At 39.5% G+C, this 25,521-nt stretch overlaps 1 protein-coding gene across 9 annotated transcripts in view; it reads right to left on the reverse strand.

The window, feature by feature from the left end:
- Positions 1 to 25,521, reverse strand: part of ptprsa (protein tyrosine phosphatase receptor type Sa) — a 701,781-nt gene that overhangs the window by 235,904 nt on the left and 440,356 nt on the right. For all 9 annotated transcript variants that reach the window (XM_061883335.1, XM_061883337.1, XM_061883336.1 and 6 more), the window contains one exon: positions 24,533 to 24,721. In XM_061883335.1, coding sequence (XP_061739319.1) covers positions 24,533 to 24,721 — 189 coding nt within the window. The remainder of the gene's footprint in view (positions 1 to 24,532; positions 24,722 to 25,521) is intronic.

The raw sequence follows: 25,521 nt of genomic DNA on the forward strand, positions 1-25,521 counted from the left end.
GATTTAAATTGTGTGTTAATTTCCACTCTACCTTCTCACGCAAACACTGCTCACTGGGTCTCAACACATACTTGATTGAAAAGCAAGTGTAACCAAGAAGAGAGTAAATGGAAGTGTGTCCAATAAAGTAATTCAAAAAAGAAAATGCCTTAGGAAGGCAATATAACGAACTGTGTTTCGATTATAATTATCATTTCCAATACACAATACAGTGTACGAGTCCTTTAAATTATGAGTATTTTGAGATAAAAGCTGTTTCTCAGCATCACGTTGCAAGCATACATTTTAAGTTTGGGGTATGTTGGCGTGCCCGCGCCAAAACATTCAGCCTTAGAAGACCACACCCACTGAACTAAAAAAAATGCAATCGCTATCAACCGTGCATCAGCATGAAACCAACTTCACATCGGTCTCTCGCCATGGTAAATGTGCGACATTATTATTGCATTCCTATACAAAACCACTGTAGTTGTTTATAGAACATTCTATTGTCTATAAAAGTTCTTATTCATCCAGGTGATTGTATTCATCCATCATCCATCTTCTTCCGCTTATCCGAGGCCTGGTTGTGGGGGCAGTAGCTTAAGCAGGGAAGCCAAGACTTCCTTCTCCCTAGCCACTTCGTCCAGCTCCTCCCGGGGGATCCCAAGACGTTCCCAGGCTAGCCGGGAGAGATAGTCCTCCCGTGTCCTGGGTCTTCCCCGTGGCCTCCTACCAATCAGACGTGCACGAAACACCTCCCTCAGGAGGCGTTTGGGTGGCATCCTGACCAGATGCCCGAACCACCTCATCTGGCTTCTCTCGATGTGGAGGAGCAGCGGCTTTACTTTGAGCTCCTCCCGGATGACAGAGCTTCTCACCCTAAGGGAGAGCCCCACCCACCAGCGGTGGAAGCTCATTTCGACTGACTGTACCCGTGATCTTGTCCTTTTGGTCATAATCCAAAGCTCATGACCATAGGTGAGGCTGGGGACGTAGCTTGAACTCTAAAATTGAGAGCTTTGCCTTCTGGCTCAGCTTTTTCTTCCCCACAACGGATCGATACAGCGTCCGCATAACTGAAGACGCCGCACCGATCCGCCTGTCGATCTCACGATCCACTCTTCCCTCACTCGATGACAAGACTCCGAGGTACTTGAACTCCTCCACTTGGGACAAGATCTCCTCCCCAACCCGGAGATGGCACTCCACCCTTTCCCGGGCAAGAACCATGGACTCGGACTTGGAGGTGCTTTACACTCGGCTGCGAACCGATCCAGTGAGAGCTGAAGATCTTGGCCAGATGAAGCCATCAGGATCACATCATCTGCAAAATAGCAGAGACCTAATCCTGAAGTCACCAAACCAGATACCCTCAACGCCTTGACTGCGGCTAGAAATTCTGTCCATAAAAGTTATGAACAGAATCGGTGACGAAGGGCAGCCTTGGCGGAGTCCAACCCTCACTGGAAACGGGTCCGACTTACTGCCAGCAATGCGGACCAAGCTCTGACACGGAACATACAGGGAGCGGACCGCCACAATAAGACAGTCCGTTACCCCATACTCTCTGAGCACTCAGGACCTTTATTCGATAACAACTGGACCGTTTAGTTTGTCTTAGAAGACATTTGAGCCTCACATCTGAACAGGCTTCCTCAGTTCACGTTCATAGACTGGCCAGACCACAGGGCGAAACTATCCTTGACTGTACCCGCCTTCATCTTGTTAGAGTATTAATAGCATCTAATATTGTGCAGCTCTATTTATTGACCTTTTTTTAAAAGCGTTTGAGACGGTCGACAGAAACATTTTGGCAGACAGACTGCACAGGATTGGCCTATCTCAGCATGCTGTAAAGTGGTTTTCTAATTACCGGTCCGAAAGAACCCAACGCTTCAAGTTTGCTGGGTCCTGCATGTCTTTCTTCTCTGTATTAAATGATGTATCTCAGGGTTTCATAAAAGGTATGTTGTTTTTCCATCTATAGAAAAAATTGATTAATTGAAACTATTATAAGTAGATTGTACAGTACAGTACATATTCCGTACAATAGACCACTAAACGGTAACACCCAAATAAGTTTTTCAACTTGTTTAAGTCGGGGTCCACGTAAATCAATTGATGGTAAATCCCAGTGATTATGTGCTGGATGCTGCGTTCCATTTTTATGCATATATTGTTCATTCCCTGCTGTAGCGCAAAATTTTGAGCTCCTGCAATCTGCTTTTGATGTTGTTCAATCCCAGCTGACTCAGCTGAAACTAGTGCCAAAGGCAGCGAAATATAAAGTGATGTTATTTTCAAATGGCAAATGCCAATGAATATTCCAAAAATATCAACTTCTCATAAGGATGAACTTAAAATGGTTACGACACATAAGTACTTGGGGATTGTTCTTGATAAGAATTTGTCTTTTAAATCACACACAGAAAAATTTGTGGCTAAACTTAAAATGAAATTGTTTTTCTTTAGAGACAAGACGCACTTGATTCTGGCCTCTTAGCTGGTTTGTGGAGACTTGTTTTTATGAATGCCTTCGACACTTATTTGAAAAAAATAAAATAAACTGGATACTGTACATCACTGTGCCTCACGTTTTATTACTGGTTGTGGCAACCTTGTCCATCATTGCACTTTGTTTACAAAAGCAAACCGTCCATCATTGTCAGTCTGCAGGTTTTCTCAATGGATGTTTTTTTTTAATGTATAAATCACTTCTTGGTCTGCTTCCCCCTTATTTATGTTCTTTTATGTGTAGATACTTCAGTCGCTACTATTTAAGGTCACAGGACACACTTGGCATGTTGGTTCCAAGAGCCAACACAAGTCTCGATAAAGATCCTTCAGATTTGCTGCTCTATGGTCATGGAATGAATAACAAAATGATCTGAGGCTACCTGAACGGATCACTTTGGGGGACTGTCAGGCCATTTTAAATTACCAGTATAGTAGAAAAAACAATTGACTTTTTATGCTTAATTGCGTTTCATTGTATCCATTAAACCAGTGGTCAACAACCACTCGATTGGTACCGGGCCGCAGAAGAATTTCTTAATTTTTTTTTTTTTTTTTTTTGTTATTAAATCAACATAAAGAACACAAGATAAACTTACAATTAGTACACCAAACTCAAAAAACTCCCTTTTTCATGACAAAAAAAATTTAAAAAAGTATGTCGTTATTTCGGGAGATTGATGTCACAATGGGGAACGCTTCTGCACACTGACCATAGTATCAGATCAGTCATACTGGAAATACGCAAAATGTAGACAGAGATGTGCTGTCTATCTTTTACAATCTCTATATAAGAAATGAGCACATATGTTTGTTTTTTTTTAATACATTACAAGTCGTAAATAAATAAATACATAAAAAGTAAGTTACCAATACAGTCAATGGGGGCTCTCCATTTTGCCGACAAAACCCTGTAAATAACCATCCAAAACTGGCCAACAATACTATTTTAAACATATCATGATCTGAATATTAACCAATGTTGTTATTATAAGCCAGGGGTAGGGAACCTATGGCTCTCGAACCAGATGTGGCTCTTTTGACGACTGCATCCGGCTCTCAGATAAATCTTAGCCGACATTGCCTAACACGATAAGTAATAAATAATTATGCTGGTAATCACAGTGTTAAAAATAACGTTCAAAATATAACACATTCTCATGCATTTTAATCCATCCATCCGTTTCCTACTGCACCTGTTCATGAAGTCGCATTAATGGTAAACAGTATTTTCTTTATTATTGGTTAGCTTCAGAATAACAATTGTTTTGAAAAGATTAAGAGACTTATTATATTATAAAATGTTGGTCTTACTTAAAAATGCTTGCATTTAGTTGTATTCAGTTTAAAAAAAAATATGATATGGCTCTCACAGAAATACATTTTAAAATATTTGGCATTCATGGCTCTCCCAGCCAAAATGGTTCCCGACCTCTGTTATAAGCGCTTGCACAGACAAACTATTTCTTAGCGCAGCATGACCTGATGAAGCCTGCTCAGATGAGAGGTGCAACTTCTGAGAACAAACTAACAATCTAGTTGGCCTGAGAATTATATAGTATTGTTATTCATATAATCACATTATTTGTTTTATTTTCAAAAGGCATGTTACATGATAGAATAGTGGTCTTTAGGGGGCATAAACCACGGATTAAATTGATTTAAAATAAGTCAACAGTGGACACTGATTTAAGATACGAGTGTCTTCAGTTACAAGCTCGGTCATGGAACCAATTGAGAATTGTAAGTTGAAGTACTAATGTACTGCGAAGAAGAACATTTAACAGTCTTCATGAGAGAAGGAATAGCCATTCATCAAGCTTATGAATCCCTTATAATGATGGTTAACATTGCGGCATGGGAGTGGCACTGATCCCAGTTGACTTGGGGCAAATGGCTGACTAAAACTAGGTCTGGTCGGCAATTTAGGAGCATTTAGTGTAATTAATCCCACATTAGCTGCATGGAAGTCAGTTTAGCGTACCACTATAGTAACAAGAGCAGAACTTCATAATAATGTTCATGGTAGTGACCATTAAAATAACATGAAACAATGATTTGAACGGTATAGGTTGGCGATACAGATAAAGGAAAACTAATGGGACAACGTTTATTTTTGTCTGGACACTATATGACATCCATGTGGACATGGAATCTGCCTTCGTCTGCATCGTCTGTAACAGGGTTGTCATTCAGGCACAGTCTGCTACCACCCAGGGTCCTTGCATTGTGGCCAAAGCAGTGTGAGGCCCCACATTACATGCCATTGTTGTCTGTGGGATTTTACTCCCATGAAATCAGTGATGACACCAGTAGAAGTGCAACTATTTCCGGTTTACACCAATGACTTACCTTTTCTCCAGTACATGTGTACACCGTTTTCTGATGTGGATTTTTTTAATTGTTAAAAAAATCAACCTTTTTAAAAATCTAATTTCAAGAAGTCCATAAGTCACCCTGGCTTTTGGCGACAAGTCCATTTATGAGACCTTCCGAATGTAAGTTATTGCAAACTTCTGTCTTTATATTGGTTCAAGTAAGGAATGAATGGAATAAAGAGTGACAATGAACATTTTCAACATACAAAGCTCACACTAAGTGTTTGTGTCAAACAGTTTGGATAGTCACTCGTTTTGCATGAAAAGAACACTTACCTGCTGAATAATAAAACTGTATAGCAAACACTGCATCACATTAGATAGTTCATAGAAAATGGATCTATTCCCTTTTCTGCCTTGATATCCACCAACATGAGAAGAAAAAAAGCAAAGCACATACAGTAAACCCTCAGTGAGCTTTGCAAGGGCCATCTTTGTAAGAAGCTCAGTCAAAGACAGAAGGGAATTAATGCAAATTTCTGTAAAGCAACTCGCTTATTAACATTACATGAGAGTCTCTCGGCTGTCGTGGAGACCAGAAGGATATCAAAGCAGAGAAGAAGGGAGAGAAAAAGTATTCAGTAGCTTGGTCTAAGGACCTCACTGCCCAGTCTCCCAAACTAACCATCACCGGTGCACCACCCACACATTTTAAAGTCAGATGCTCAAAGGAAATAAAAAAAATAACCCCTAGAGAAAAAAGTGATGTACTATTGACAGTATGAAAGATGTTCTGCAAGGATTGGAAAAGGTCACAGACACAAAAATGCCGCAAAGGTGAAAGAACAATAATGACGACATTAGACATACACACAGAGCACACGGAATACAAACAGATGACACAGTGATGATAATGTATGTTCATTTTTTGGTTGCTGTTCCCAGGGAGGTCAACAGGACAGTCACCCTATTTAGTCAGTAGGATGGTGTTATGGGGGGGTTAGGTAGAGTTATGCAGTTAAAGCTTTTTTTAGTTGGCTTTTTATTGTGATGATTAAACACCTTACCTCGGATTGGGGTACCCTCTGGAGGAGACACAAAAACGAAGACACAACATAGGTTTAGTTGTAAGTTAGTGGGGGTTAGAGCTACTTGGTTTAGGGAGTGGATCACTAGACGCTTGTAAGGCTTTAGAATACTGGGTTTTTTTGTAGGGACACATAAAAATGCTTCCCATTGCTGGTATCACGATAATGATGTTGGTACTCCAACTTGGTCCATGCAAAGAGCAAAAACTCAATGCATCGACAGTAGGACTTAAGGTCTTGGCATGTGTTTACTACTGACGGCAAACAGGGATGATAAGGCGGTGCCGGAGCACGACCTTACGGCAACATCGTCTGCTCCAGTGCTGTAAGCCTTTTCAGCCAAAATGACCTCGAGGAGGAGGTCAGTAAAGCATTTAGTCTCCGTACGACGTGGGGTATCTACATTACAAACCTGCTGGGGCGATAATGGAGTCTGCGCTGATGGAGTTCAGGCTGCACCTTCTGGCAACCACACGCTAAATCAAACACCTTGAAGTTCTTATTAAATCTGCAAGTCTACTACAAACCTCCGGAAGAGTTATATTGAGACACTTCGTCCCTACTGCTTGGTCATTCTGTTCTTTTTTTTTTGCTATTGTTTCATGTGTCTATGCTGTGTGCTTGGTTTATTGTAACTCTATTGTGTTACAAGCTTGACTGCAGGCCAAATATCCCATTAGGGACAGTAAAATACCCAGCTTATCTATTCATTCGCTGGTGGGCTTTTTCAACATGTAGCTGTAAGTTGTTGCTTAGATGTAAAATGCATCCCTTGCAGGCAGAGCCACGATTTGTAGGGGACCGAGATTAACTCAAACCCCTCGTGCTGGCATGCACTGCATTAAACTGTTTTTGTGCCCATAGCAACAATATTGTCAAACGTGTTTTATTTTTATTTATTTTCTTGCTATCTTTTGCCCAGCATCAAATTCACGTAAGAGGTCTTGTGTATTTTTTCAAGTTCTATTGCCAACTCTTGCATCGCTTGGCTGTGCCAAGTGAGAATAGCTCTTCAGTGTCCTCCTGAGAACCCGCGTCCTCTGCCGTTGACATTTGTGTTTTGCATAAAAGACCTGTTTATTTCTGAAATGTATAACTGACAAAAGAAATGGAGTAATAACAAATATCCACTGCAGAGGACACTGGTTCTCAGGAAGAAATCGTTGGATTTTATGTGATACCAGCAAGTGTGAGGCAAATTTAAAGTTCTGCCTGGTTTGCAATGCTTGAAGCCGTATTTATCTATTTTGTATTTTTTATTATAGGTATAGGGATGTAACGGTATTGTGAATACTGCGGTATTGCCGTTTTAAAATTATTACGATATTGCCGTGGTATGTGGTGGTATTAAACGAGAACGTGGAGTACAAATGGCAACATTGATCGTGTGGGGTTACAAGGTAAACTACTGTACATCTCTAATGATCCCCGACACCAATTATTTTATAGGAAGAAGAAAAATGTCCAATATTCTCCAGTAAGCAAAATAAATTCACATCCAGCCAGTAGTTGCAACTTGATGCTCTACTTTTTGTAGTACAGTTAATTCACCTTGTGCTTCTTCAAGGTATTCTATGACGGATCAGAAGTGGTGATATGACTGACATCTTTTTGCAGGACTTGGTCTTCATAGATGTTAAGTTAATTACATGCGGCGACTGTCCGTTTAGCAAAAGCATATATTTAAATATGCTACTTTTGTTGACAACATTGACACAGGTAAACCGCCAGCATTGCGTTCCGCTTTGCTTGTTGACAATGTGGCGAACATTCATGTTATCAGCGCCATTCTCGAGTACGTGTTTACGTGTTTTGATGTGCGCTGGTGTGAATAACTTTTGTCGCTGCAAGTTACAAGTTACCTCAGTTTTATCTAGAGTTCTGTTTTGAAAAATTGCCCCCTTCTCATCATGATTACAGTCTGCGGGTTAAGCCTTGATGTGATTAACCTTCATTCATATTTTATAAGGCGATAATTTATTTTTATTAATCACATACAGTACGTTAACGTGTTAATGTTGCATTAAGGACTAAACGATCAATATACTGTATTATAAACTACCATATATAAGGTTTGTACTATAGGTAACAAAGTTCTGTAATATGTAAAAACATTACTCATTTATTAAACAAAAAAAACCCAATAACAAATAAGCTGTGGCTTGCACTTTGAACAAGAGACACTACTTTCTGTACTCAGAGGTACAGTGTGGGATATCGATATGCAGCATTGCCAGTTAGCGCAATGTTTCTCACAAATTCATTTATTTGTGGCGGCCCGCCACGAAAGAATTACGGCCGCCACAAATAAAAACAAAATAATAATTGACTTGCTCGTTCCCCTCATAAAAGCAATGGGACTCTGTCTAAGAATGGAGCGTGTAGTTACATCCATCCATCCATTTTCTACCGCTTATTCCCTTTTGGGGTCGCGGGGGGCGCTGGCGCCTATCTCAGCTACAATCGGGCGGAAGGTGGGGTACGCCCTGGACAAGTCGCCACCTCATCGCTGGGCCAACACAGATAGACAGACAACATTCACACTCACATTCACACACTAGGGCCAATTTAGTGTTGCCAATCAACCTATCCCCAGGTGCATGTCTTTGGAAGTGGGAGGATATAAATATGTAAATATTATATAAATATGTATATAAATATGCACATAAAGTGTAGTAATTATATTCCAACTCCACGTTCTTCTTGGTAATTGCCGCCGCCGCTGACACCGGAAAATTCAGACACAAGACCAAGACGGTTTTAAAAACAGATTTAGACATTTTAAGGTCTAAAATAACAACTATTGGATTTTTGACTATTTAAGGATACCCTGTAATACTGTGACAATATCGTTACATCCCTATAGCTAAGTAATCCCCCATTGAAAATAGAATTTATTGAGAAGGCATTAGGTTGAAGTAGTTTAAGGTACTTTGGCATATTCTCCCGAAAACCAGTGTCCTCTGCAGTGGACATTTGTGTTTTACATAAAAGGGCTTTTCCCACCAAAAATGTGGAACAAACGTCCACTGCAGAGGATGCAGGTTTGCCAGAACAAATGTGCACGTACAATGTTTAAAATATGTATATGCTGATGGTTTATTTTGTTTAACGAATTAACTATATTTCAAGTCATTGGAAAAACCAGGCAAAACAGAAAGCGCCATTCGAATATTTTTAGCGACCAGGTAGGAAACCATGGAATCAAAATTAATCACAAGACACAGGACTCCAGGGAGATTAGATTGTTATGGTGTTAGCAGTTTATTAGCGGCTGCATGAAGCAGTTGGCTTCATTTGCTTTAGCAAAGATGAAATTTTAGTTGGGAGTTAAGGGGTTACTAGTTAAAGGTTGGGTTAGGGTGTAGGGCACTGTTAGGATAGGTTAGTGTCAGGTTATGGTTAATAAAGCAGGTTTATAGAAGGGAAGACCATCACCTATGGGCCTAATTAAAATGTATTGACAAAGGGGAATGGGGAGGAGAACATAAAAGGTATTTTGGTTCAAAAGCAGTGGTGTTTCTTTTGGATTTTGGTAAAAAAGCAACATAGTGAGAAAAAACAAACAAAGCAAAAGCAAAGATGTTAACAATTGTAGATAAGCAACTGAATTGCCATGAAGCTCCCTCCTTTCTAAGCTTTGGTCCGCCAGTGGTTGATCAGCTTACATTGACAATGACCTAAATACACCTCAAAGGGCGTCTGACTTATCAGCTGTGGCACTATTTACTCCACTGACCACCCAGATGTTTGGCTAAACAGCCCTCTAAATATATTGGAAATATTATTCCAAGCTGGAGCCCAGAGGCAATCTGGCCTGAGATGTTTGCATCCGATTGTAACCGTCTGCGTGCGAGGTCGACAGATTGTTTGATTGGTCAGAGTCTGGCCGCCGTCCAGAGGGCGTCTAGTTGACCTGCTTATCCCCTCGGATGGTCTGGGAAACTCAGACAGGAACCATGCTGCATATTTCAGAGTGATTAACCGAACATGATTTACTTTAAAACGGTAAGTATGGGAAAAGTGAGCAACCCTTCAGAGAAAAGAGGAGCTTTACTGCCATGTTAATATATATCCTAAGTATTAAGATATTAAGACCGTTTCTTCTTTCAACGTTGCAACTAAATGGTAGATAAGTGATAATAGAAGTATTTCAAAATGGGTTACAAAGGCACTCAATATAGCTGCGGATATATGAGAAAATGTGTCATTTCCAGTTGTCTTATTTTCTCACAACTATTACAATATACCGTATTTTTCGGGGTATAAGTCGCTCCGGAGTATAAGTCGCACCTGCCGAAAATGCATAATAAAGAAGAAAAAAACATATATAAGTCGCACTGGAGTATAAGTCGCATTTTTTGGGGAAATTAATGTGATAAAACCCAACACCAAGAATAGACATTTGAAAGGCAATTTAAAATAAATAAAGAACAGGCTGAATAAGTGTACATTATATGACGCATAAATAACCAACTGAGAAGGTGTCTGGTATGTTAACGTAACATATTATGGTAAGAGTCATTCAAATAACTATGACGTATAGAACATGCTATACGTTTACCAAACAATCTGTCACTCATAATCGCTAAATTCCATAAAATCTAATAAGTCTAGTCTCTTACTTGAATGAGCTAAATAATATTATTTGATATTTTACGGTAATATGTTAATAATTTCACACATAAGTCGCTCCTGAGTATAAGTCAAACTATGAAAAAAACTGCGACTTATAGTCCGAAAAATACGGTACTTACTAGGGCTGTGAATCTTTGGGTGTCCCACGATTCGATTCAATATGGATTCTTGGGGTCACGATTTGATAATATATTGATTTTTTCGATTCGATTCTGGATTAAAAAACAATATTTTTCCTATTCAAAACGATTCTGTATTCATTCAATACGTAGGATTTCAGCAGGATCTACCCCAGTCTGCTGACATGCTAGCAGAGTAGTATATTTTTTTTTTAAAAAAGCTTTTAAAATTGTAAAGTAAAATGTTTTATCAACTGATTGCAATAATGTTAATTTGTTTTAACTAGTAAACGAACCAAAAATATGACTCATTTTATCTTTGTGAAAAGATTGGACACAGTGTGTTGTCAAGCTCATGAGATGCGATGCAAGTGTAAGCCACTGTGACACTATTGTTCTTTTTTTTTAGTTTTATAAATGTCTAATGATAATGTCAATGAGGGATTTGTAATCACTGCTATGCTTGAATTATAACTAATATTACTATTGTTGTTGATAATATTCATTTTTGTTTCACTACTTTTGGTTTGTTCTGTGTCGTGTTTGTGTCTTCTCAATTACTCTGTTTATTGCAGTTCTGAGTGTTGCTGGGTCAGGTTTGGTTTTGGAATTGGATTGCATTGTTATGGTTTTGCTGTGTCGTGGTTTGTTGGATTGATAAAAAAAGAAAAAAAAAGTTTTTAAAAACAAAAATAAAAGTAAATCGCACAACGTAAACGATTCGATTCGTATTCAAATCGATTTTTTCCCACACCCCTAGTACTTACTAATGTACAGGTAATATCTGGTTACTTTTTGGTGTAACATGGTTCTGTCTACACTTACGTTAAAATGTAATAAACACGTATTCTTCTGTTGTTCGGAGACTTTACATTCCTTTTGGGTGATGCTACAAATTTGGGTTTCGATCAAATACCAAGTAGTTACAGGGGCAGTATTGGCCATACCAATGCTGAGACTTAGAAGTAAAAAATTGTGTGAAATTATTAACACGTTACCGTAAAATAATTAACACATTACCGTAAAATTTCAAATAATATTATTTAGCTCATTCACGTAAGAGACTAGACGTATAAGATTTCATGGGATTTAGATATTAGGAGTGACAGATTGTTTGGTAAACGTATAGCATGTTCTATATGTTATAGTTATTTGAATGACTCCTACCATAATATGTTACGTTAACATACCAGGCACCTTCTCAGTTGGTTATTTATGCGTCATATAAAGTACACTTATTCAGCCTGTTGTTCACTATTCTTTATTTTAAATTGCCTTTCAAATGTCTATTCTTGGTTGGGTTTTATCAACAAAATTTGCCCCCCAAAAATGCGACTTATACTCCAGTGCAACTTATATATGTTTTTTTTGCTTCTTTATTATGCATTTTTGGCAGGTGCGACTTATACTCCGGAGCGACTTATACTCCGAAAAATACGGTACTTACAGTTTATGGCTCTGCACTCATGCCATCTGTCTGAAAAGGTCAGTGAAGTCCGATTCTGATTGCGATAAAGCTGATTCTGAAAGCCGGGACGGCGTTTGCAACCATAGCGCTCTTTGGAACAAATGTCAAGCCCCTTCCCCGCCACTGGAAGAACTCCTTTGGGGGACAACCGCACAAATATCACTACCCTGGCAGCACAGCATGGGCTGGAGCATCAGACAGCTATTTTGTAAGGCATGAACCGGACGCTGCCTATTTTGTACTGTACGAGTCAGCATTTTCTGCAGATGACATGCTGATGTTTTTTTCCCAAATGTGTAACTCTGACAAAAAAACACAAGTCCACGGCAGAAGATGTTGGTTCTTAGGATATTTCAAGTCGACAGTAGCTTTGAGTGCGTTTTTATTGTGGAGGTATTTCCCAATCAAACAAAGTGAGGACGTGCAATTCATTTACAGCAACAGGGGGCTGAGTGTGTTTATTAGCCAACCACATTTCTCGTCTGAGAACACTTTCCGAAGAACACTTGATTTTACCATGACAAAGTGAGGAGTTGCCCCCCAGAGGCTCGAGGGTTTGCCTCCAGCAAACAAGCAAATAGATAAACCTCGAAATGAGCCAGTTCGATGCGCATCGTGCATAATATCCGGTGAGCACAGTAATTAGCTACCAGATATTGTTCTTAAAAGGTTTTACAACTAGGCGTGTCTTAGAATAGTTGACTATTTGACCATTTTATTCGGAGGAGTCTAATTCAGCTACCAACCTTGCGGTCGAAATGTCGGACTTTAGAAATAGAAAAAACAAAAGTCCATTGCAAAGAATGCCGGTTCTTACGATATTAGCTTTCATGATAATGATCCTTCCACATGTTTACTTCCTCTCAATCGTCAAGTTTGAGCGTCTTCTCGGCGCTGCGCCATAGTCGAAGCCTGAGGACTCCACGATATTATCCAAACTATGCCATGCTTGTTTGTTTATCTGAGTGTTTCAGCCCTTTGAGATATTTGTCATTAAGGGTTATTTACGTAAACTTTAATCGATTTTTGAGGTGGAAAAAGTCTTAATTGGGATATGTTTATTTGTGCGGATTAGATTGGCTCTTGGTCTACGTGTAGCAGTTAATAATGCTGGACTATAAGCGGCTAATTTTTTCCTAAACTTTGAAACCTGCGGCTTATAAGACGGAGTAGCTCATTTATGGATGTTTCTTTGCCAACGGCAATAATACAAATTTTTTTATCAGAAAAAAAAATAGGCAAAGATTCCTTATTTTATTGTTTGTAGTATGGCAACATCTTTTGGTCTACATGTCGCATCCAATAATGTCTAAGTATTGTAAATTCTGGACTATAAACCGCTACTTTTTTCCTAAACTTTGAGAACTGCGGCTTATAAGACTGAGCGGTTAATTTATGGATGTTTCTTTTCCAACGGCGATAACACAAACAATTTTATCCCAAAAAAAATAGGCAAAGATTTCTAAGAGGTTTTTTATTGTTTGTAGTATGACAACATCTTTTGGTCTACGTGTCGCATCCAATAATGTCTAAGTATCGTAAATTCTGGACTATAAACCGCTACTTTTTTCCTAAACTTTGAAACCTGCGGCTTATAAGACGGAGCAGCTAATTTATGGATGTTTCTTTTCCAACGGCGATGACGCATATTATTTTATCAAAAAAAAAATAGGCAAAGATTCCTAAGAGGTTATTTTATTGCTTGTAGTATGGCAACATCTTTTGGTCTCCGTGTTGCATTCAGTAATGTCGAAGTATCGTAAATTCCGGACTAAAAACCACTGCTTTTTTCCTAAACTTTGAGAACTGCGGCTTATAAGACGGAGCGGCTAATATATTGATGTGTATTTGCCAACGGCGATAACACAAATTATCTTATAAAAAAAAATAGGCAAAGATTCCTAAGAAGTTATTTTTTTGTTTGTAGTATGGAAACATCTTTTGGTCTCCGTGTCGCATTCAATAATGTCTAAGTACCGTAAATTCCGGACTATAAACCGCTACATTTTTCCTAAACTTTGAAACCTGCGGCTTATAAGACGGAGCGGCTAATTTATGGATGTTTCTTTGCTAACACAAATAATACAAATTATTTAAAGGCCTACTGAAACCCACTACTACCGACCACACAGTCTGATAGTTTATATATCAATGATGAAATATTAAAATTGCAACACATGCCAATACGGCCTTTTTAGTTTACTAAATTGCAATTTTAAATTTCCCGCGAAGTGTCCTGTTGAAAACGTCGCGGAATGCTGACGTGTACGCGTGACGTCATGGACTGTTAGGAAATATTAGCGCCGCGCACACACACAGCTAAAATTTGTCTGCTTTAACGGCATAATTACACAGTATTTTGGACATCTGTGTTGCTGAATCTTTTGCAATTTGTTCAATTAATAATGAAGAAGTCAAAGTTGAAAGATGGAGTTGGGAAGCTTTAGCCTTTAGCCACACAAACACACGGGATTCCTTGTTTAAAATTCCCGGAGGTGAAACTTTACTATGGATCAGAGCGGTCAAGCGAACACCGATCCCGACCAAATGTCAACCAGCAGTTTTCGGTGAGAAAATTGTGGTAAAAAGTCGCCACTTACTGGAGATCAGCTGAGTTTGTGCCGTACGTAAAGCTGCCTTCGAGTTCTATCAGACACTGGTGTCAACACACCCGTGGATACACCCTTCCAACTATCAGGTACTATTAAAACTCACTAAAACACTAGCAAAACAATAGAAAGATAAGGGATTTCCCAGAATTATCCTAGTAAATGTGTCTAAAAACATCTGAATCTGTCCTAATGCAATCGCGTTTTTTTTTTTTTTACTTAATTTTATTTTTATTTTTTCTAGGCAATCGCTATCAATATCCTCAAACACAAATCTTTCATCCTCGCTCAAATTAATGGGGAAATTGTTGTTTTCTCGGTCCGAATAGCTCTTTTTGTTGGAGGCTCCCATTAAAAACAATGTGAGGATGTGAGGAGCCATCAACGTATGACACATAGAATGGACCTGCTATCCCCGTTTATATAAGAAAATCTCATTTCAGTAGGCCTTTAATACAAAAAAACACACACAAAAAAAAACAGGCAAAAACTTTTAAGAGTGTATTTCATTGTTTGGAGTATGGCGCCATCTTTTGGACAAATTTGCTCACTGCAGGTCCTGCAGTGTCCTTCCATTTATCAGTAGTGCTTTTTTTTTTTTTTTTCAACCGGCGTGTAGTTTTGTGTTCTTGCAGACCATATCATTTCTAATCGTATGGATTTTTCATTCATCTCTCCGAGCAACGTTTATAAGTTTTACAATATACCTTTGTATATCATTAATTCATTCCACATTGCGCAACCCTAATCCTCCGTGAAAGACAGCCCATTAGTGCATCTTAAATGTCTTACATATTATGCAAAAAACACCTGTTGCTTTGAAATTAAGTTTTGCCTTTCTATGGTTAAAATGTTATAATGTTAATATAAACACATTGCTTGCGGTTGGCCCATAACACGTAAAACAGCACGGAAACATGTGAACACAAGACGGCTCCTCAAAGTGCTGAGAACTTTGGACAGCAGCAGCCCGGGGAGATTACTGAGAGAGTGCAGGCCTTTTTCTCATCAGCATAAATCCTTCCTGGCTACCGAAAAAGCTCCTGAGCAACAAAAAGGACTCCAGCAAATAAGCAAGCCCACAAAAGCTAACATTACCTTTTATAAGAGACTTGCTATTGAAAGGAGACACAAAGTGGCCAATTGTAGCTATAATTTAAGCATTCAGCCCCCGACTTTCGCAATAGGGGCGTAGCTGACGATATCCTAGGGCAGGGGTAGGGAACCATTGGCTCTCCAGCCAGATGTGGCTCTTTTGATGACCGCATCTGGCTCTCAGATAATTATTAGCTGACGTTGGTTAAAAAGATAAGTAATTAATAATTCCGCTGGTAATCAGTTTTAAAAACAACGTTCAAAATATAAAACATTCTCATGCATTTTAATCCATCCATCCGTTGTTAAAGGCCTCCTGAAACCCAATACTACCGACCACGCAGTCTGATAGTTTATATATCAACGATGAAATATTAACATTGCAACACATGCCAATACGGCCTTTTTAGTTTACTAAATTGGAATTTTAAATTCCCCGCGAGTTTCTAGTTGAAAACGTCGCGGAATGCTGACGTGTACGTGTGACGTCACGGACTGTTAGGAAATATTAGCGCTGTGCACACACACACAGCTAAAAGTCGTCTGCTTTAACCGCATATTACACAGTATTCTGGAGGTCTGTGTTGCTGAATCTTTTCCAATTTGTTCATTTAATAATGGAGGAGTCAGAGTAGAAAGATGGAGATGGAAGCTTTAGCCTTTAGCCACACAAACACACGGTGATACTTTGTTTAAAATTCCCGGAAGTAAAACTTTAGTATGGATCAGAGCGGTCAAGCGAACATGCATCCCGACAAAATGTCAACCAGCAGTCGGATAGTTTATATATCAATGATGAAATATTAACATTGCAACAGATGCCAATACGGCCTTTTAGGTTTACTAAATTGCAATTGTAAATTTCCCGCGAGTTTCTTGTTGAAAACGTCGCGGAATGATGACGCATGCACGTGACATCACTGCCAATCAGAAAATATTAGCTCAGCACAAGTTACGGCTAAAAGTCGTCTGCTTTAACCGCATAATTACACAGTATTTTGGACATCTGTGTTGCTGAATCTTTTGCAATTTGTTCATTTAATAATGGAGACTATAAAAAACAATGCTGTTGATGGAAAGCGGTGGATTGCAGCTGTCTTTAGCACCGAGACACAGCCGATGTTTCTTTGTTCGTTGTGAAGCGGAGCGGTCAAGCGAACATGTTTTCTCTACGTCAACCAGCATGTTTTTGGATGGGGAAATTGTGATATATATCTTACCGGAGAAATCATGGGATTATTCGTTGTCCTGCAGCAGCGGCAGCTGTGAGCATGGCTCCTCGGCTTCTCTCTGAGACACTTCGTGTTCACCGCAGCCATCCGACCTCGAGGTATGTGTTTACAATCTTTTACAATCTTTAAAATCTCACTAAAACACTATTAAAACAATAAGCAGATAAGGGATCTTCCAGAATTATCCTAGTAAATGTGTCTAATTACATCTGAAATGCTCACTTTGACGCCGCCCGGAGCCGTCACTTTTTTTTTTAAATCAATACCCTAATTCACGAATCTTTCATCCTCGCTCAAATTAATGGGGAAATTGTCGCTTTCTCGGTCCGAATTGCTCTTACTGCTGGTGGCTCCCATTAAAAACAGTGTGAATTTGTGTGGAGCCCCGCAACTCGTGACGTCACACGCACATTCTTCCGGTAAAGGCAGGGCTTTTCTATTAGCGACCAAATGTTCCAAACTTTATCGTCGATGTTCTCTACTAAATCCTTTCAGCAAAAATATGGCAGTATCACGAAACGATCAAGTATGACACATAGAATGGACCTTCTATTCCAGTTTAAATAAGAAAATCTCATTTCAGTAGGCTTTTAAAAAGAATAATAGATAAATGCATTTAGTTGTTGTGATTAGGGAAAGTCCAAATAAAAGAGGAGGCGGGTACAGGTCTATGTGTTTCTTCTTATTGAGCTAAATTATATCCTCTGTTTAATTCGTTGCTTCTTGTCTGTTTAATAGATGTCATCAGTGTTTGAACCTGACAGTTGTATTCAGTGTTAAAAATATTATAAACGGCTCTAACGGAAATACGTTTAAAAATATTTGGCTTTCATGGCTCTCTCAGCCAAAAAAAGGTTCCCGATCCCTGTCCTAGCGTGTAGTGTTGTCCAATTTGGCAGCGGATGAAAACGCTCTGCGGAGAAAAAAATATTTTGTCGAGACTAGTCCGGAGGTTCAAAAGAAAGTGATGGAGGGTTGTAGCAGTGGCCTTTAACTGAACAGATTCCTGCAGCCCTTATCAGCACTTGCTGCACATTCTCAGACTTTGCAAACCAGTCTGTGAAAACCAAGGTTCCACTTTTGGAATGCAAGCATTAAAAAAAAGTTCAGACTATTGTTCGACATAAGCTAAAATAACGTCTTCTAACAAAAGGCATTGGTATATTTTTGACTGGCTGGTGTTTTACAAAAATATAGGTCTACAATCTGGACACGATGGTCAGCAAAAGTAAATCCGCCACAGCTGCTTTTAGAGTTAAAGAAACATAAGAACCTACGTGAAGTAATTCAGGTATGTTACTTGAGAGGAAATGGAAAAAGCGTATTTCTTTTTGGATCGCAGTTAACAGGCTCAAGATGTTGCCCTGAAAGACTCGCGATGCTATTGCTTGAAGGTGGTGGTGGAAGAGTGGTCATAAAAGTTGGTTGTAGGAACTAAAACAAGTGGAGGGGAGAAAAAAAAAAAAAAAAGGAGGTCAATGCTGAGGGAGCAGCGAGGGATGCATGCATTTTGGAGAGGAGTCTAAATATGCCATCTGCTTGAAGGCGAGTGGGTGGGCTTGCTTGTCTCTGATGAACACTTACCAAAGGTTTCTGAAAATCACAAAGCAACATGAAAGTAAAAAAGGAAAGAGGAAGAACAACAAAGTAGATTTTAGGGTGAGGTCTGCAAAATAACTGCCATTGAAGAATTAAGTTTAAGTGCTAAAGCGCCGTCCTGGGTGGCGCTGCTCTTGTCAGCGTTTTATTACAATGCTTTATTGTTTCGCTTCAAACTGCGGATTAAAGATAATCATGATTTCTATTTCCATTTTATAGTTGTAATCAAGACGTCTAATGCTATTTCGGTGGGATACGTGTATTTAAAGTTGATGTTGTGTTATGTAAAGCGTATTGTGGTTTTGAATGGAATGTGTTGAATACATCTGGCTTCCACATACAGAACTTGACACAGCGATCCTTCAATTCGACAAGACACACACATGCTATTGAAGGAACGGTTAGGGATGGGTACCTTTCACATTTGAATTGATGTGGTGACAATTCCCGTTACCTGGGAATCGATACCGGTATTCGACGGTACCAATTTTTGATACGTTTTGTATGAGCTCATTTTTAATTTCCAATAATCCAGTACAATGATAACTATGCTGTTTAGTTCTTATAGCTTGTTTTCTTACACTTCTGAGTCTCATTTTCAAGTAATATATACTAGACCAATGGTTCTCAACCTTTTTTCAGTGATGTACCCCCTGTGAACATTTTTTTAATTCAAGTACCCCCTAGTCTGAGCAAAGCATTTTTGGTTGAAAAAAAGAGATAAATAAGTAAAATACAGCACTATGTCATCAGTTTCTGATTTATTAAATTGTATAACAGTGCCAAATATTGCTCATTTGTAGTGGTCTTTATTGAACTATTTAGAAAAAAAGATATAAGTGGAGGAGTTCAAGTACCTAGGAGTCTTGTTCACGAGTGGGGGAAGAGTGGATCGTGAGATCGACAGGCGGATCGGTGCGGCGTCTTCAGTAATGCGGACGTTGTATCGATCCGTTGTGGTGAAGAAGGATCTGAGCCGGAAGGCAAAGCTCTCAATTTACCGGTCGATCTACGTTCCCATCCTCACCTATGGTCATGAGCTTTGGGTCATGACCGAAAGGATAAGATCACGGGTACAAGCGGCCGAAATGAGTTTCCTCCGCCGGGTGGCGGGTCTCTCCCTTAGAGATAGGGTGAGAAGCTCTGTCATCCGGGAGGAGCTCAACGTAAAGCCGCTGCTCCTCCACATCGAGAGGAGCCAGATGAGGTGGTTCGGGCATCTGGTCAGGATGCCACCCGAACGCCTCCCTAGGGATGTGTTTAGGGCACGTCCAGCTGGTAGGAGGCCACGGGGAAGACCCAGGACACGTTGGAAAGACTATGTCCCCCGGCTGGCCTGGGAACGCCTCGGGATCCCCCGGGAAGAGCTAGACGAAGTGGCTGGAGATAGGGAAGTCTGGGCTTCCCTGCTTAGGCTGCTGCCCCCGCGACCCGACCTCGGATAAGCGGAAGATGATGGATGGATGGATGGATGGATATAAAAATAACTAAAAACTTGTTGAAAAATAAACAAGTGATTCAATTATAAATAACATTTCTACACATACAAGTAATAAGTAGTAGTCGGCTGTCTAGGTTGCTTTGTTGGGTCTGCTCCTGTCTCTGGCCATGCTCCCTCCACCCCAGCGGACGATGGCGTGGAACACCGCAGAGGCCACCACAGTGGATATGTTTCTTTTACTTTTTATTCATAGCTGTATGTAGAAGTGTCTGGTTGTATCTGCTGCTTTAATGTCCTCTGTGTTCTTTGATGTTTGATGTTTCCCTCTTACACACATGTAAGAGGGATGTGTACTATGGCTATGAGTTGTTTTTTTTTCCTTGGCCTCAGTCTGCACCCCCTCTCCAGGGCCCAGGCTAAGACCGATTTTTTTTATTGTATTTTAATTTTCTATTTTTTTCTCCCATTGTTTACCTGTATCTCATCTTTTTTGTAAGGGGGGCTGGAAGCAGGCAGACCCGTCAGCGATCGTGTTCTGTCTCCCTGTAATGTTTGTTTGATCTTGAATGGGATTGTGCTGAAAATTTTAATTTTCCTGAAGGAACTCTCCTGACGGAATAAATAAAGTACTATCTAATGTAATCTAATCTAATCAATTTAAAGTGCCCTCTTTGGGGATTGTAATAGAGATCCATCTGGATTCATGAACTGAATTCTAAACATTTCTTCCCAAAAAAAAAGAAATCTTTAACATCAATATTTATGGAACATGTCCACAAAAACTCTAGCTGTCAACACTTAATATTGCATTTTTGCATTTCTTTTCACAGTTTATGAACTTACATTTATAATTTATTGAAGTATTATTCAATAAATATATTTAGAAAGGATATTTGAATTGTTCCTATTCTTAGAACATTTTTTAAAAATCTCACGTACCCCTTGGCATACATTCAAGTACCCCCAGGGGTACGCGTACCCCCATTTGAGAACCACTGTACTAGACTTTGCATGCAGTTGCAATTTACAGAAGCTGGATGGCAGAATTGTATAGGCTACAGTGTGTTGCCAAACCAGGAAGTAGTCTTTGCCACGAAGTTGAATGTGTCAGTCAAGTCGTGTGTCGAGCCCTACATAGTGTTTGTACTGTAAGTATTGTATTTATTACAGACCAGCTGATTGATCTTAGGCCTTTTTCACACTGCAGGTCAATTTTGATTTTTTTGCCTAAATGCGACCGGTATCTCATTTTTTTTTTTTTTACTCCGGTCGCATTTATCCAACAAGTATGTCATCAAAAAGCGATAAGTGTCACAATTCTTCGCCAAAATACATGGTTACAAAATGAATAGTGAAAATGTTTTAGGAACTCACGTCTCACTCATTTCTCCAACTTCACGCCCACACGCAGACATAAAAGTAAAACGTCCCACACACTGCATGAGCCATAATACTTTCCTTCTTCGTTCGTAATCTTCTACGCGCAATAATTCAATACAAAAACGTTGACTTTGATTGTACAAAATCTTCGAAACTCCCACTAGTGCGCCTAAAACTGAAACGCCGAGAATTAAAGCCATGTCTATGTCCGTAAACACTTTAGTATGTGCGACGTCATGTCTGCATGCCGGTCAGATTGCATTCACATTAGATATCACATTTTCTTGTGTAATGTAAACACGAAAAAATAAAAAATTCGGATTTCACAAACAAATTGGAATTGGATATCTGACACTGCAGTGAGAACGCAGCCTAAATTGTAGTTTTCATTACCGAATTTGGAGGTGTTGGAAATGCAATGTAAATTTGCTAATGATAATCAGTAGCACCCATATGGTACCTACTCAGTGGCCTAGTGGGTAGAGTGTCCGCCCTGAGATCGGTAGGTTGTGAGTTCAAACCCCGGCCGAGTCATACCAAAGACTATAAAAATGGGACCCATTACATCCCTGCTTGGCACTCAGCATCAAGGGCTGGAATTGGGGGTTAAATCACCAAAAATGGTTCCGGGCACAGCACCACTGCTCCCCTCACTTCCCAGGGGTGGACAAGGGGATGGGTCAAAAGCAGAGGACAAATTTCACCACACCTAGTGTATGTGTTACAATCATTGTTACTTTAACTTTGAAGTTAACAATGTAAATTAGTATTGAGCTGAAAAGGTGGAGGCTTACTTTTCTTTCAGTATACTTGCTTTGTTGGCATGGAAAATTGCCACATTACTCAGAGATTGTCTGAGTCTGCCCTGGGTGCTGCTTGAATTTGTTTGCCCGCCAAGTCTTTGAGACGGTGCATAGTCTGCAAGCGGACTGGACTTTACAGGCAACAAATGCAGAGACTAATTTCGCCACATCTAGTATGTGTGTGACAATCATTGGTACTTTAACTTTAACAAAGGCATCAAAATATGGTACCGTTGATTTTATGTGAATCGATACCCGGCAGTAACGAGCTTCCGGTACCCATCCCTAGGAATAGTGACTCACATAGAACAGTGGTAGAAAAGTTAGATTAGAACATAGACAGTGGCAACACAGAAAGACATTCTCATAGGGAAACTAATAACATACACATGAACAATACAACTATATATACATTCAATATTTTACAGCATATATCAACATGGGTAGTCAGCAATACTTGTAGTCAACCTGATTTTACGATTAGAAATATGGAGCACACGTGTCCACCAGTGATGTGCTGTCAGGGGAGGCAAGTGAAGCAATGCCTCACCTGCCACCAGGTGGCTTAACCATGAGATGTTCCAAAACGAAGCAATAAAATAAAATAAGTTTTAATATATCTCTTTTGGTTAATGCTTTCTGTGTGATTTTGGTGTGGTTCCTGTATATTTTGATATTTTCATGGTCAAAATCGCGGAAATTCCATGTTTCCTGATCAAAACAATGCAGCAGATGAGAAGTGAGGCAGACACAGGCGGTGCCTCCATGGCTACACACAGTGTGTATAGGGTGTGCGTGCGAGGGGGCACATGCTTGTTGCCACATGGAAAAGGCATGTCTTGAGGCATCAAGTAGCTCTGCCTCAAGGTACAGGGCGATATATTGTCAACTTGCAGTTCAATGCCTCAGCAGTAGTCTGACTCGCCACACTGGGAGAAGTGGGGGCGCTCAAGCTAGCAGACACATGTCTCTCCAGCGGAAGCCAGCATTTTTTTCATTTTAACTGTATTTATAACAAACCTGGCATTTTTATCAGAGTAAGCCAGCGTTTGTGGGTGTTCTTTGTCAGATGCAAAAACATTGTTTAATTTTTTGGAATGAAATCGAAATGATTTTTTTTTTCCCAATATGGAGGGTTATATACTGTATCCAAGATTAAATACTTCTCTAAACTGGACTGTAAGACAAAATGAATGCAATCATACAAAGTAGGTTTTCATGGAAGATAGCTATTGCTGCTTCAGATAAAAATACAGAAAGGTAATACACACTCACAATACTTGATTTATTTTGTTAAAAGCAAATGGGACCAAAAAGTATTTAATAACTTTATCAAATAGTTTTTGTACCCATTTATCATAGCATAATATCATTATGATAATGTTTTTATGAAAGCCAATAACTTCTTATTTTTTCTTTCTAATGTGCAACCTAAATAAACAATGACTCGAGCTGCACATATAGAAAAAAAATATGTATGCCTCACCTGGTGTTTAGTTCACCGCACGTCACTGGTGTCCACACACGTCACAATTTGAAATATTAGGAAACAAACGACTTACACGGAGATGTTTCACGGGATCACTAATTGCACTCAGTACATGTATACTGACATTTGATGAGAGAAGATGAATATGTACCAACCTTACTGTGGGTGGTTAAAAGCCTACATACAGTAATTCAAGCAAAGTTTTGCATGGGCATAAAAACATTTGGAACTCGTCATAAGAGGCTCTTAAAGTCTTAATGCAGTATATTTTAAATCCATGCACAACTTCACTTTCAAGCAAAAAGAACAAGTTCCTTGCACATTTCTCATTCTCATCCAGGTTTATATTCACACAAAATTATAGACAAATCCACACATTTTGGATGTGTAGATATGCCATTGCATTTGCAGTAACACGTCACATAAAAGTCAATGGATTTTTTTCAGTGGTGACAAATCATCGACCTAAAATATCTATCTCCCATTGCCCGTGGCCGCGTCAGTGTCTGCGCTTAATTAGCTACATAATTAGACTTTGCTTTAGTGGGTCTCTCAGTAGGTTGTAATCAATGAGAACAAGACACAAACATATCCAACACTGAGTTTTACCGTCTGGAGGTGGCCTTCCTTGACTATTAAATACCTACCATGCTTCTTCACTCTTTAATACATTTTTAATACACCATATGTGCAACATTGAAGCTACTGTGGTAGGTCATCAGGCATAACAACAGTGACATGTTTAGACTTTGCTTACCTGAACGGAGCTGTTTGATCCGCCCATTACTAGCACTGGGGTCAATGGGCAGGAAGTCTTTATACCAAGTGATTTCTGGGTCGGGGTTGCCGCTGGCTGCACACAGCATTGTTGCAGTCCGGGTTCGCTCCACTACTTTCAACTGAGGGCCCATGTCAATGTTCGGGAAGCCAGAAGGGAGAAGGTCCTCTGTGAAATGAAGAGGGAGATGATATCAACATGGAATGAAATACCGTACATCTGGGATTATAAACCTACTTATAAAACTGTGTGGCTAATTTATTAATTTTTCTTCACAAACGGCCATAACGTTTGGTATTCAACAAATCATTTTCAAAGAACACAATGCGGTAGGACACCAATTTGTACTGACTGAAACACATGTAGAATCCTACACTGTAACAGTACCTGTAAAGTTTTAGCCCACATTTCATTATTTTGTTCGTACACAGCTAGCTTGACGGAGTACGTAGTTGTAATATTTAAGTATCATGATCAATGTTAAAGTGACTCCAGCTGGGTCCAGCTGGCTGGGGGCATTTTTTACAGTTTATTTGGATAAGCACTCCATTTATGTCAAAACAGCGTGGCTCCAATTTCTATATTTATAGCATCAAGTCGCTTTCACCTCACTCTCTCGGCTTCCGTTTGCTCCAGCATTTCACCCATTCCTTTGCGCTCGCTTCTATAAGTTTTAACCTTCGTCTTGTGTTGGGGTCGGCACCGACCCGTTTTAGCTTTTAAATGCACAAAAGAACCACAAAAATATTTTTTTTTTGCATCAAGGCTTTTTGACCTTGTCAGGAACCTCTATTTCAACAAAACAAAACATTTTTTTTTTTGTTTTTCACTAAATTATAAAATGCTCTGTTTGGAATTATGACCTTGGTGTTGTTAGGGTCGGTTTCTAACCAGTTATAAAAAAAAAAAGATTGTCAAGCAATAATTAGCGCAAAAACTGAACACACTGACAGCCAGCTCCTCTCCCA

The sequence above is a fragment of the Nerophis ophidion genome, linkage group LG22 (assembly GCF_033978795.1).
Source record: "Nerophis ophidion isolate RoL-2023_Sa linkage group LG22, RoL_Noph_v1.0, whole genome shotgun sequence".
In the NCBI taxonomy this organism is placed as follows: domain Eukaryota; kingdom Metazoa; phylum Chordata; class Actinopteri; order Syngnathiformes; family Syngnathidae; genus Nerophis; species Nerophis ophidion.